The 14,505-nt window shown below is 38.9% G+C and overlaps 1 protein-coding gene across 4 annotated transcripts in view; it reads left to right on the top strand.

Annotated features, from left to right (window-relative positions):
- The first annotated feature begins 7,493 nt into the window (after window positions 1-7,493).
- TMEM62 (transmembrane protein 62) overlaps window positions 7,494-14,505 on the top strand; it is a 30,831-nt gene continuing 23,819 nt past the window's right edge. The window contains exons 1-4 of one of the 4 annotated variants that reach the window (XM_087821924.1): window positions 7,494-7,673; window positions 7,924-8,035; window positions 9,069-9,206; window positions 11,872-11,917. In XM_087821924.1, coding sequence (XP_087678050.1) covers window positions 7,494-7,673; window positions 7,924-8,035; window positions 9,069-9,206; window positions 11,872-11,917 — 476 coding nt within the window. Of the gene's footprint in view, window positions 7,674-7,923; window positions 8,036-8,095; window positions 9,207-11,693; window positions 11,980-14,505 lie in introns of those variants that run through there. The other 3 variants (XM_087821933.1, XM_087821937.1, XM_016212356.2) reach the window with 3 other exon arrangements.

The raw sequence follows: 14,505 nt of genomic DNA, 5'->3' as shown, positions 1-14,505 counted from the left end.
GTCAGAGTGTTCTGTCATTGTGTAATCGGTGAAACGCTGGCTCTCTCTGATCATCTTAATTCTATCTTGCCTTTCTCCCATGCCTCCAGGACTATAGCTCCTGCTATAGGAATGCTAATTACCTAGAGATTCGGCTTGAAGCTTGAGTTTTTTCAAGAACAGCCCCTTGTCAGAAGGGTCTTTACTGAAGAGATAGGGAAATATGTACAAAATAATGACTTTATCAAAGATGTACAGGAACCTCTAGACTGGACTCAGATCATTGGGGGGGGGGGGGGCGGGGCAGGCGGAGATAAAGGGGGGGTGGTTAAGGGCACCAACAGGAAACAGATTTAGAAATTTCCCACTCTTCCTTGGATCCCTGCCAGCTCCTAGCTGTCTACAGCTCCTACCCACCTTTTGCCTTGCCTCCTCCCTTCCCTTGACATAAAAGAGCTATAAGGCACCAGCATCTTCTTGAGCTGGGCCTTCTTGGTTAATAAACCTTTCCTTACTCCAAACTCTGATGTAATGAATATAGGCCCACAAACATTGAACAGGTAACACTTGCAGGTAGTCCACCACAGCATTTAAGCTGTGGTGGAGGCGAAAACGGTGTAGAAAAAGAGGGTTAGACAGATAAAGAATTTGCCAAAGTTAACACAAGTAGGAAGAGAGAGTCAGGGTGTGAATCAAGATGCATACAGAAAAGAATAAGACTGAATGCTCAATGGAAGGAACTTTGTTTAGACATGCAGGGAGTAGCTCAACCTACCAGGAGAATAAAATATAGTTTGCAGAGGGACAAAGTGAATTCTTTTACCAAATCTGTGGAAGTATTATAGGCACCAGAAGCACCCAAAAAGGTGATAACAGACAGCCCCCCGAGTTGAAGGGAGAGGGCTGTCCGTTCCTCAGTTCTTGTCAATCTCGTAGGAATTCAAACGAGTGACCCCAGATGACTGAGTTGTAGTAAAGTGAATTTATTAAAGAAATAAAGCAAGCAAATTTATTAAAGAAGCAAGGTAAGCAAATCTTTCATACGTCTGGCTTATGAAAGTGCAGACGGTCTTCCCAGCCTAGTCTGAGAAGTGAGCCTGGTGGAGGTTCAAGGGGTTATATACTCTTCTGTCTATAGGTTTTAAAATTTCTCTGCTGAATATCTTGGTAACTCTGAAGGTCTCCCTTTTACTTTGTTAGGGCTTTCCCAGAATTTATGAGAAGCATCTGGCAATTTTATCTTTAACAAGCCCCAAGACTGCTGGCTTCTCTGTTTAAACAGCGAGATGAACACTCCCTCTTCTCTCCTCCTTCCCCAAAATGGCTTACTTCTTCGAGATAAATCTCTCCCTTCTTTCCTTCCCCCTTCCCCCCTCCTGCCTTAGCAGTTCTAGGGTGACTTATGCTATGTATCCTCTGGTTAGGGAGAAGAAGCATGAAAACTCTCCCTTCTTTCCTACGTTCTTTAATTAGTGAGGAGAGGTATTAGCCATTTGTTCTCAAGCATCCTTGGCTAGGAAAGATAATATTTTGCTGCAAACTAGCTGCAAGCTGTCTGAACTGTTAGGCCTTGTTTAATTTTCTTGTCTAGTTTCCCTATTCCTCCTGCCCTGGAATTTTCCTAGCTTCTCATTATCCAGTAACAGAAGGAGTTATAGGACCCAGTTTGCAGTAGACGGCATTAATCCTGGGGTTCAAGTGGTTTGGTAAATATTAAATAAACATGAAAAAAATGTCTTTGTCCAGGATCTGAGTAAATTCTGGTAAAAGGACCCAAGATTGACCCATAATGATTTGAGCACCTGTCAGTGAAGCCCGCCAACCATCTATATATTCTATCTAGGCATCTTTTTTCCTTAAACACAAACACTTTTTTTTGAGCATCGGTTGCTAGGCACTGTGCTAAGCTCTTTAAACAAAACTTGTAATAAAAGTGGAGGTGAATTGAATACAAGAAATACATAAAACAGCCCAGCCTGTGCAGCTCACTGATTGCGTGTTAACCCGTGACCCTGGAGGTCAGGGTTTGATTCCCGGTCAGGGCACATGGTTGGGTTGCAGGCTCAGTCCCTGGTGGGGGGCATGCAGGAGGCAGCCGGTGGAAGATTCTCTCTCATCTTTGATGTTTCTATCTCTCCTGTCCCTTCCTCACTCTGAAATCAATAAAAACATATTTTTTAAAAAGAAATACATAAAACAATGTATTACTAACAGAGACGAAAAGCAAAAGGAATCCCTAGGCACAGAGTGAAAGCAGATACCAGGATTACAGCTGTGCAGCAGACGTGGTGAACAAACAGACCAGGTGAGAAGTCAGAAAACTTTGGAAGAGGCCACCTCTGAGAAATAAAAATGGCACAATACTTGAAGGGTTTAAAAGTACCAAGTAGAGGTTTAGACAACTAGTAAGAGTTTGAATTAGTGATATGAACTTGGAAAACTAAACAGAAAAATCAAGATAATTCATCACTGAAGGAACATGAGTTGTGTAAGAAAAGTTGTCCTCAAACAAAGGTTAGCAAAATGCGGCCCCCAAATCCACCTGCTGCCTTTCTGTATTGCCTTCAATCTGAGAACAGTTTTTACATGGTTGAAAAAAGTCAAAAGAATATTTCATAATACATGAAAAATACATGAACTTCCAATTTCATGTTTATAAAGTTTTGTGGGAACAACTATGACCTCACACAATTCTAAGAGAGAAGCTTCTGGAAGGCTAACTTTTAAATATTAAAAAAATAATAATGTAACCAAAATATTTTCCTGGTAGTTTCAGTTTTAATTGATAAGTTTGGTGATTTTTCTACTTTTTAAAAAAAATATGTTTTTATTGGTTTCAGAGAGAGGAAGGGAGAGGGAGAGAGAGATAGGAAAATCATTGAGAGAGAAACATCGATCGACTACCTCCTGCATGCAACCCAGGCATGTGCTCTGACTGGGAGTCGAACCAAGACCTCCTGGTACAAGGATCAGTTGACGCTCAACCACTGGGCAACACTGGCCCAGCATAATTTTTAATGATGGTATTAGTCCTCTGCATTTTTTTTAAGGCTTGTGGATTCAAGCCTCATTGCATGGATAATAGAATGGCATTTGTATCACAGGAATGAGAAAGCTGACAATCTTATGACCTTTTTTCTATCTGTCTCATACATTTAAATACATGTAAAGAATGGATTTGATTTTCTCCAAACTTGCGTTGCTTGACTCATTCCAAAGTGGCTATATGGTGATTTCACTTATAGGTGGAATCTAAACAAAATAAATGAACAAACAGACTCATAGATACAGTGAACAAACTGAAGGATGTCAGATTGGGGGAGGGGGGGAAGAGGGCTGGAGGGTTGGGTGAAAAAAGTGAAGGGAGTAAGAAGTTACAAAATAGTCACCGGGATGTAAAGTACAGCATAGGGAATGTGGTCAATAATATGTGATAACTATGTATGGTGCCAGGTGGATACTAGAAATATTAGGGGGATCACTTTGTAAATTATATAATTGTCTAACCTGTATTCTATATACCTGAAACAAATTTTTAAAAAGTGGCTATATAATCTTTGTCTCTTTTACTCAATCATAAAATGACTTATAAATAGTGATCATTTTAATAGTGACCTAAGATCAGGCCTCTTAACTTTATTTTTTCATTATTTTTATTTTCAAAATTGTGGTAAAATATACGTAACATAAATTTTACCATTTTAATCATTTTAAATGTACATTGCGTACATTTTAAGCATACAATGGCATTCACATTGTTGTGCAACCATCACCACTCTCCCTCTCCAGACGTTTTTCATCTTGCAACACTGAAAACCTGTGCCTATATTCACTCCTCATTTCACCATCCTCTCAGCCCCTGACAACCACCATTCTATTTTCTACCTCTGAATTTGACTACTCTTGGTACCTCATATAAGTGGAACATAAATATTTGTCCTTTTGTGCCTGGCTTATTTTACTGGTATAATGTCCTCAAGGTTCATCCATGTTGTGGCAGGTGTCAGAATTTCCTTGATCTGATTTCTTTCTTTTGCAGGTGCTTCAGTTTCCCTATACAGTACAGAGCCTTAATTACCTAGATGAAATTCTCCCCAAATTTCTGTTTTCCTAAGGAATAAAAGAAGTGTTCCTTAAAATGTCTGATACATACTGATGTCCATAGCAGCATTATTCACACTAGCCAAAAGGTGGAAATAATCCACATGTCAATCTTCAGATGAATGGAATAAAGAAAATGTGTCACATTCATACAATGAAATATTTAGCTTTAAAAGAGAAGGAAATTCTGACACATGGTACAACACAGATGAACCTTGGAAACATTATGTTAAGTGAAATAAGCCAGACACAAAAAGACAACTATTGTATGATTCCACTTACATGAGGCACCTAGAATTAGGTTAGTATAAGAAATAGTGATCTGAAGATAGTTTCTACATTTTATGTTTATGAGAGTCACATAATTCAATTTATGACTATTGATGACTGTACTTATTTGTGAAATGTCCAAGTGATAAATCTCCCTTGATTTTATTTCTAGGAAAGTTTGCTTTCATGATGAATTGCTGCTTGCTCTCTTTATGAGATAACAAGAAATCTACCTTTCCCCTTTGACTGTTAAGAACTGAGAGCCACTTTTTATGCTGATTTGTAGCTATTAGCTGGTCAAACCAGTATTTCCCTGAGAATCATTAACCATCCTTAAATAAATAAATTCCTATTTCTACTCACTATGAGCACTGTGAGAGAGGCAACTTGGGTACAATTCAGATCTGCAATTCAGACCGCTGACCAATGTGACTTTAAACCATGTTTCTCTGTCCAAAATGTCTTTAACAGCATGTCTGTTCCTATCATCTATCACACAGCTGCTCGTGGCATTCCATTTTTGGAAAATGATTCTCATATCCTTGAGGGTCATGGGCCTCTCCAAATGCATTTTATAATGTGCCACATTGCCTGTGTTTTAAACCAGATTATCTCTACTATATCTTTCATATCTGGTTTAAAAATATTTACCCAGTGTTTTCTAGTGGTGCAAAACCAAAGACTTTATTGATACGGACAGTGCTCTCCACACATATACCATAGCCCCTAGTTTTTTTGTCACTAGCGTTCCGAATTTCGATGCTAACTTTTAGCTATTTTTTTCTCCCCTCCACTCTCCATCAGCTGTCAAATTCTGCAGTTTCTGTCTTTACCATTTTACATCTGATCCTTTCTAATCTCAGTGTCACATTCTCCCATCTTCTTCCTCCATTTTCCCCCCCACTTTCCTCTCACTACCTGGGTGGCTTAGTCTGTTCAGGCTGCTAAAACAAAGTATCACACACTGGGTCGCACATAAACAACAGACATTTATTTCTCACAGTTCTGGGGGCTGGGGAGCTAAGATAAGGGCACAGCATGGTCAAAGCCCTCTTCCAGGCGGCAGACTTACTGACTTGTCCGTGTCCTCAAAAAGTGGTGGAAGGGGCAGGGATCTCTCTAGGATCTCTTTTATAAGGGCACTAATCTCATTCATGGGGATAGGGTAAAAGGCCCTACTTGTAAATACCATCACATTAGGAATTAGTATTTCAGCATAGGAATGTTGTGGGGACACATTCTGACCATAGCACTCAGATTATTCCAATATCCTCCTAACAGTAGCCTCTGCTACAACCCTCCTCTGTCCAGTGGGTTTCCTATTCTGTTGCCAGATCTGTCTCTTCACTCTGGGCATTTATAAAGGCCTTCCACAACGTGGCTCAAACCAAGGGTCTGGTCTAATTACTACTGTTCTTTCAGGCGAAACCCAGGCTCAGCCAAAGAAAGTACTTACTGTCTCCTCAACATGTCCTCTATTTTCTCACCTTAATTCTTAAGTTCATGTTGTTAGGTCCTGGTGGAAAATGCTTCTCCCCAACCCACCCCTAATTTTTGTCACCCAGAAATACTATCCATTCCATAAATGCCACCTCCTTAATTAAACTTTTCCTGATTCTCTTCAAAGATACAATCTCTCCCAGTTTTAACCTTCCTCTAGCCTTTTCTGTCTGGTTGTCTCTTGTGGCAAATGACATTTTTGTCTTACATTAAACTTACTTATGTATTTCCCTCTCCAAAATAAACTTCTAAGATAATAAACCATGGCTCTTTAACTACTTATCATTATGCTTCATTATAATTTCTCCTTAGATCAATGCCTTGCTTCCAAAGACACTCAAAAAGTATTTACTGAATTAAAATTGGCATTACTCCAAGAAAAGAGGGGTTTAAAAGGGTGCTCTTTGTATAAAAATGTTTATTCCAAACATTCGAAACATAATAAACAATCTAAAAGTTCAGCAAATAGGGAATGGTTAGATAAATTAATGACAGGGCCCTGTAAAACAAGGGTAAATGAAGTAGGAGGCTTCGCTAAAATTAAATATGACAAAGTTTTATTCCAGGGGCTTAGGATTTATAAACTGAAAACATAGCTCGGCAATGTCCAGTGTTCCGATGGAGAAATAAAAGTTGAGAATTTTCTCAGTAAAAAGCACATGTCTGGGAAAAGTCAGTACTGCATTCTTAGTCCATGTATTTTCTCAGAATGGTAATCTTCCACATATATCGTGATCTGGATAATTAAACATTCTTTTTTAAGCACAACAAAGGGTTAACTATATGATATATATATATATATATACACATCTCCAGCACATGAACATTCTTAAGTCCTTAAGGGGTTTTTTGGAATTTGGGTATCTCCAGGCACTGTTGCACAACTGAAAAATCCAAAAGTTTAAGTTCCCAGGTTAGTTAAAGGAAGAGGAGAATTGTTTCCTCTGCCTTAGCCTACTTCATTTTTACAATTCAGCAGCTTGACCATAGTGACTCCGTTTTATTTCCTCACTCTTTTCCTCAGCCCGAATCTAATTCTCCTCCTGTGCCTGGCCCATAGGAAGTATTTAAAGTGTATTAAATGAACTGTATTGGAATATTATGTAACCAAGTGCATATGAAATTGAGTTCAAGAAAAAACAATTTTCACAATAATACGGGTGTGTTATATCTACAAAACACAAACACAAACTATGGAAGCACGTTAATAATTAGAAGGGGCCAGAGAAAGCCAACTGTCACATTTGTACTGCGGTTGAAAAGGCGTCCTCATGCACACTTTGATTCTCGCAGCCGGGTGAAGCTCGCCCCGGAGGTATTATTAGGCCGTTTTACTGCTAAGGAAGCCAACTCCGAGAGGTCAGAAATGACTAAGGCGGAGCCAGAATTCTAGCGTCCGCCTCCCGCCCGCGGCTCCTTCCTGGCCAACCCTCGGCAACGTGGGCTGGCGTTGGGGGTCTGGGTTTGCTGCTTCACCCTCCTTACTTCAGCAAACCAAACCCAGAGCCGGGCCGCCGCCAGGGGCAGGTGCCCGGGGAGGCGCAGGTGCCCGTGGCCGCGTTCCAGAGCGGCGCGGGCGGCTCGGCCACAGAGCCCCGAGGCCGGAGCCCGCCGCTGCCCCGGGCGCGGCGCCCGCCGGCGCTATGGCCGCGGTGCTGGCCTTCAGGGTGGTCGCGGGCCTGGCGGCCGCGGCTCTGGCGGCCGTGCTCCTGGAGCACTACGGCCTGGGCGGCCAGACGTCGCAGTTGCCCCAGCCCCGCGTCCGCAGGAGGCCGCACCCGGCGCCGGGCCCTGGAGCCAGCAATATCTTCTGGGGTCTGCAGGTGACGCAGGGGGAGCCCGGAGGAGGGTGGGTGCAGAGCTGCCACGACTTCGCAAGACGTAGGCAGTTTCCGCGGGGGCGCGACCCCCAACTCCGGGCTGGGGGGCGGGGGGCTCGGTGCTTCCCCTGGGGGGGCGTCTTTGGTGCACTGCACCTTTGCCTTTTCCTAACCCCGTAGAGAGCCGCTGGGTCGCTGGGTCCGGGCTGCGTCTTCCTGACTCATATCCCTGTTTCCAACCTGCTCTCGGCAGATATCCGACATTCACTTGAGCAGGTTTCAAGATCCAGACAGAGCCGCAGACTTAGAGAAGTTCTGTTCGGAAACTGTTGACATCATTCAACCAGCTCTCGTCCTAGCAACAGGTAGGGAAGGTTGCCGGGTGTCGTGCTGTTCTGTGGTCGGGAAGGTCGAATGCCGGCCGCCCGGGCTGCAGCCCTTCACTTTGGGGACGTTGGAAACAGTGTAGCCAAAGCCCCGTGTGAGCCCTTCCCCGTGAGAGGAAGTAAAGTTAAAATTCCGTTTGCCTAGGGATAACTGAGTCAAGATACAGGCTAAAAGGTTTGTCATAGCAAGGTTTTGTTAAAGTGGAAGAAGCGGGATTCAATGTTCTCATCTGTGTTTGTTGTTGCAGCCCTGAATTTGAGAGAGAATTAGGGAAAGCCCTTTAACGACATAAAAAGTTATCTTTGGGGAAAAAAAATCCACTAACTTTTCCATGTGTTTCACAGAGTTGGTTAATATTATATTGTCAATGATTTGAGACTTAAATGACTCAGGACACTTTTTCTTCGTCCGTTGGTACTTCTGTGACTTTTCCCTAGAGTCTTCAAACCCCTAGCCATTTGCTCCCAAACTGTGTTGGAGAAGCTAAAGGAGCATCTATCTTGTCTACTAGGGGATTCACCCCACCCGCCTTACTGAAACATCTCTACTGATATAATGGAATAGCAGTCCTCATTTTATGGAAAACTTCGATTTCAAGTGTCTTTTGGTATTTTATTGTCCAATCTACACCTTCCAGAATGCTTCTTGCTGTAAAAATAATACTTGGGTCAGATTACAGTGGTTTCCATAGATATTAGGCACCTGCCCAGGCTGTTGGAATTTCTTTCAGTTTTCATTAGAGTCCCATGCTGTCTTTAAGATACATATTTTTTTCACAGCCCATTTCTAATATCATAGGAGGTTCAGTAGACACTTGCGAACTTATAAGAAACAAATAAAGCCCTTGCTGAGAAAATCTAGATGGCTTGCTTTGGACATAAATGGACACATGCATGGCTTATGCTTACACATGTTGAGTACTTTATCTCTTTTTTTCAGTGTGCATTAAAATAAATTGAACCTCTTTGGGTTTATTTTGCATTTTGATTCAGTTCTTATGTAAATCTACAGGAGATCTGACAGATGCCAAAACAAAGCACCTGTTGGGCTCTAGGCAGCAGGAAGTAGAATGGCAAACTTACCACGGCATTCTGAAGAAGACAAGGGTCATGGAAAAAACCAAGTGGCTCGATATCAAAGGAAACCATGGTAAGAGTCAAGACCCACATATAAATAAGACTACACTTTTATTTCCTTCAGGAGCCTAGATTCTCCCATTTAGATTGTAAAATTATAAAATGGGATATTGTAACATAGGTTTAGAGATACTGAAGGCCACAATTCTGAAATACAACTATAATATGTGAATTTAAAACTACTGATGTCACTGTTAACTTTTGAGGGGAAAGTTAATATGGTCTTTTCTTCTTTACATGGAAGAAAAGCTTCTAGCAAAACCCATGAAGGTGAGTGTTTAAAAAGATACATATTTTGCTAGTAAAAGAAGCCAAACCTGCCAGTCTACATACTGTATGATTCTAGTTATATGACATTTAAGAAAAGGCAAAACTATAGACAGATAACAGATTGCAGTTGCCAGGGGTTGGGGATGGGGGGAGAGGTTGATTATAAAGAAGCAACATGAGAGGATTTGGGAGTTAATGGAACTGTTCTGTATGTTGATTGTAGTGGTACATATATGACGATGCATTTCTCAAAACCCATACAACTGTACATCACAAAGAATGAATTTTACTATATATAAATTTAAATATTAAAATTACAAATAAATCCCAATCTGCATGGGGAGAGAAATGGATAATAATCCCTTTCTGTTTTTTTGATTACCATTGTTGTGTTAGTAAGGAAATGAACTCTTCTCCAAAAGTATCCTGATGGTAGTAGATTTGTTTGTTTTATAAAGGTCGACTTTCTTATTGGTTAGATACTTCATTTGTCTGTTTCATTTAATTATTCACTGCTGTTAAGAATCTAATTATATTTTTAAAAACAATACCATTTTAAAAAGAGAAGTGTATCTGGTGAAATACACAGCTGTTGGTTTGATCAAAAGATCCCCTCTTACAAAGCAACTAGGAATCACAAATTGAAAATGGGGTATTTGACTTTCAGCTTTCTCTGCTGTATTTACATTTCCTTCTTTTTCTTGATCCTAATTAGTGGTACAGGTCAAATTCCTTTGCAAAAAATAACAAATGTGTGTATTTTTTAAAAAATTTCCAAGCCAAAGTGCTGACTTATTTAAAGGAAGAAATATCAAACAGACTCTTGTGTTTAAATAATTTGGAGTTCATAATAATCTAATTGGACTTGCATAGGCATAAATGCTTATGGTATTACTATATATACTTGCATGTTGTGCTAAGATAGGAGCAGAAACTAATCTTTACTAAAATTTATAACAGTATTTCTTTTACTTAGCAAGAGGATTACATATACATTAATATTTCTTTTGGCCTAAATTGGACTTACAGCTTAATTTCTAAGGGTATTAGAAATGGAGTGGATTCCTGGATGTTAAACAATTTTAGCTATTGCGACCAGTCAGTCAAACTCTATGAAATCACTATATTTCCAGATAAGTATTCTATGACATCCTGAACTTTAATTCTTACCATTATATAATTCCTTTCTTACTGAATCTTCTTTAAGATTTAAGAAGAGAGAGGCTTTTGTCCTGTTATCAAAGTAATGTGCTTTTTAGAGGCACTTGGCATATATCCATATATCAGACATGAATCCAGTCCTTGCTGGCTTCCAGAATCACATGATTAAAACAACAGCAATAACCGTCCAATTTTGTAACTTCAAATTGATGTATATTCTGAATAGGACATAATTCAAAGTATTTATTATTCTCTAGTACACTAGATGCCTTAAACAAGTTTCCAGATAATCTGACTTCTATTTTCAAATTTAAAAAATTATCAATCTAATTCATTGGCATTCTACATTTAAAGTGTTATTGGTATGGATGGACCTGGAGAAAATTATTCTAAGTGAAATAAGCCAGGCATCACATGATCTTGCGTATACGTGGAATCTAAAGAACTTAATAAACTGATGAACAGAATAGATTCAATGACATAGAAGCATAGATCAGACTGACGAATGTCAGAGGGATGGAGGAGGGCTGGTGGGTGGAGGGGGAGAGAGTAACCAAAGAATTCATACACGTATATGCACAACCCAAGGTCACGGACAATGGTGGGGAGAGGGATTGGGGAGGGGGATGGGATAGGGATGGAACGGGTCATTGGGGAGAAAAAGGGACATCTGTAATATTTTAAACAAAAATAAAATTTAAAAAAGAAGTTATTAAAAGAATTGTCATTTTTCTTTTGTCATTAATGTGTTTGCATTTTTTCTTTTTTTTTAAGAATCTTTTTTTAAAAAAGAAATATCTTTATTGATTTCAGAGGGAGGAAAGGAGAAGGAGAGAGAGAGAAACATCAATGATGAGAGAGTCATTGATCAAGCCCGCAACCGAGGCATGTGCCTTGACTGGGAATTGAACCCCAATCGCCTGGATCCCAGGTCGACGCTCAGCCCCTGAGCCATGCCCGGCCGGGCCATTTTTTCCTTTTTAATATTTCCACTGATTTTTCAGAGAGAGAGGAAGGGAGAGGGAGAGAGAAAGAGAAACATCGATGTGAGAGTAGAACAGCGATTGGCTGCCTCCCAGATGCCCTCTACTAGGGATCGAGCCCACAACCCGGGCACGTACTCTGACCAGGAATCAAACCAGCAACCTTTTGGTGCACGGGATGATGCTAAACCAACTGAGTCACACCAGCCAGGGTGCATTTTTCTTTTTAATATAGATGATGTTTGCTCTTTTCTTTTTAATTAGATTCATTCAACATTCCAAGTCTGGAGAGCTCCGAGAATTATTACAGGTACTGTAATTAACAGAAGACAGACCGTGATGTGTTACAAGAAGGGTACAGTCAATGAATAGGTGAAAACATTTTTTTAATAGATAAAATTTCTATTTACAGAAACTGATAATTTAGAAAAGGAGACTTTTTTTTTTTAATGTGTATGACAGATTCAGTTTTTTGTTTTTGTTTGTTTGGGGGACTTTTTCTTTTAATTCTTTTTATTTCATGTGCTTTCATGCTTTTTGTTGGCTAATGGTACTTTTAATATTCCATATAGACTTTTTTTTTTTTTTTTGCCATTGATGCATAGCAGAAATCATTTAGATCAGAGCTTGTCACCTAGAGTACTACAGGTTTTAAGAATACTGAGATACTGATTCTCTCAGCCTCTGGGGTGGCTGAAGATCCCGGTTGGTCACCCCGGCTACTTTGTCCTTTCATTCCAGAAGTCATACAAATATTAAAATTTTCTTTATGTGCCATGAATGTGAAAACGACTGTGAATGTGAAAGGATCTTTGAGATAGAAAACTGATTTTCTGGTCTCAATGTGTTGAGATTCTTCTTTTGGTTGTAATTTCACTTGATTTCTGCATTGTCAGTCAAATAGCAATATTTATTAAGAGCCCATCATTAGTTAAATACTACGAGAGATACAGGAGTTAACATTGAAAAAACATGGCCTCTACCTTCAAGGAAATCTGTCTAGCTAAGGGAGATAATTGTTTACGAGACAGTTAGAAAAGAACATGAAAGTGGCTGATGAAATGCTAGATAATTACACATGGTAATCACTGTGAGAAATCAGAAAAGGCAGAGGTCAGCTTGGGGTAGACAGAGATACTTTATTTTTAACTTAAAAATTTTTAAAAATTGGATATAATTGATATATAGTGATGTGTAAGTTTAAGGTGTACAGCATGTTCATGTGCTACATTTATATATTGCAGTATGAGTACCACCATAGCATACCTCTGTCATGTCACATAATTATCACTTCTTTTTTATGGTGAGAAGAATTAAGATTTAGTCTCTTTTCATCTTTGAAGTTATAATACAGTATTGTTGACTATAATTACTATGCTGTGCATTGTGTCTTCAGAACTTATTTATCTACTAGTTGCAAGTTAAAGAAGACTCTAAAAGAAGTGAAAATTGTTTTCAGTCTTAAAAGATGGGTAGCATTTGGAAAAGTAAGACACTTGAGTGACATATTTTAGGTAAAAAAATAAAAACCAAACCAAAACAAAAAGAAGCCCCTTGAGCTATAAAAGCTAGAATGAACTTTGGAGGGCAGTAAGGAAACTGGTCGTCACCAAAATAAAAGTTGATAATGAGGACTGATACGACATTGGAGGTCTTAAGTGAGAAGCATGAAGATTTAGATGTGATGGGTAATAGGTCACAATCCAGTATAGGTTCCTAAGAAGACAAGTAACAAAATGAAAACAGTATTTTATAAAGACAGTCGCATAACAACAGCTACAAAAGATAGGGATAAAAAAAGAAGAAAGAGGGAGAGATTGGAGTTATGTAAATACCAAATAGGAGAGTCCTGCAAAGGACTTGAAAGGACTTGAAATAAATAGACAAACCTAACTGAACCAAGTTCCTGGATATGGGGATAGTTGCATCAATTTCAGGATGATAGAACTGGTTAACATATAATTAGTCATGATAACTTGGAAGAAGAGGTAGTCCTCTTTTGTTAATGTGAGAAAAGAAAAAGACAGAGATGAAAATCTTTCACTTCCTGTTAACTGTTTATATCTTTGTGACTATGGGAATGGAGTTAAGAAACATTTTCAAAGAAGAAGTAACAGGACTTATGGTTTCACTAGTTATTGGGAAAGTAAAGTTTTTAGTCACTTTAAAGTTTCTTTCATATTTTTGTTTCTAACTGCCTATCTGAGTTTAATAAATGGCACATATATGTATGTACATATACATATATATATCAGAAATATCAACCTGAAGGAAAAAATCTTAAATCTTGAGCTAAGAATGCTCCAGAGAATGCCAAAATGCAGAATTCAAAAAATGTTATAAACTATCATGTATTTTAACCTCTGCCTTTAAATAGTTGGATTTATTTTTAGATAGTTGGATTTTAATGTGTCAAAAATATAGGAATGAAAACAACATATGAGATTATAAAATCCTGAAATATAACTGAAAACAAGTTAGGCAGGAAAAATATAAATTTTTTAATAACGAAATAGCCCTGAAATGAAAATTTTAAAAATACCAAGAAGAGAAGCAGTAGAATAGATTATTAATTGTAATGTCTATGACAATATATTTATTTTATGATATATTTGATGGCTGTTGTGGCTTAAATATAGCTCCCTGATAGCACATTAAGTTTCAGAAGTTTATTTGTATTTTTTCATATATGTTCTTAGGTAAAAAGTCATATAAGACACTTAGATATTTTCTTATAATATTTTGACATTTGAATAATATAGGGATACCCCAATGTAGTCTATACTTTCCCTCACATTTATTCAACAAATACTTAACGAGTGCCTGCTCTGTGTGCTGTTCCCCATCCTTTCTTCCTGCTCTTCACTCTCCTACTTTATGGACACCTGAACACTGTTG

Source organism: Miniopterus natalensis, chromosome 1 (assembly GCF_054644295.1).
Source record: "Miniopterus natalensis isolate mMinNat1 chromosome 1, mMinNat1.hap1, whole genome shotgun sequence".
Classification (NCBI taxonomy): Eukaryota; Metazoa; Chordata; class Mammalia; order Chiroptera; family Miniopteridae; genus Miniopterus; species Miniopterus natalensis.
This window is presented reverse-complemented; position numbering and strand designations above follow the sequence as displayed.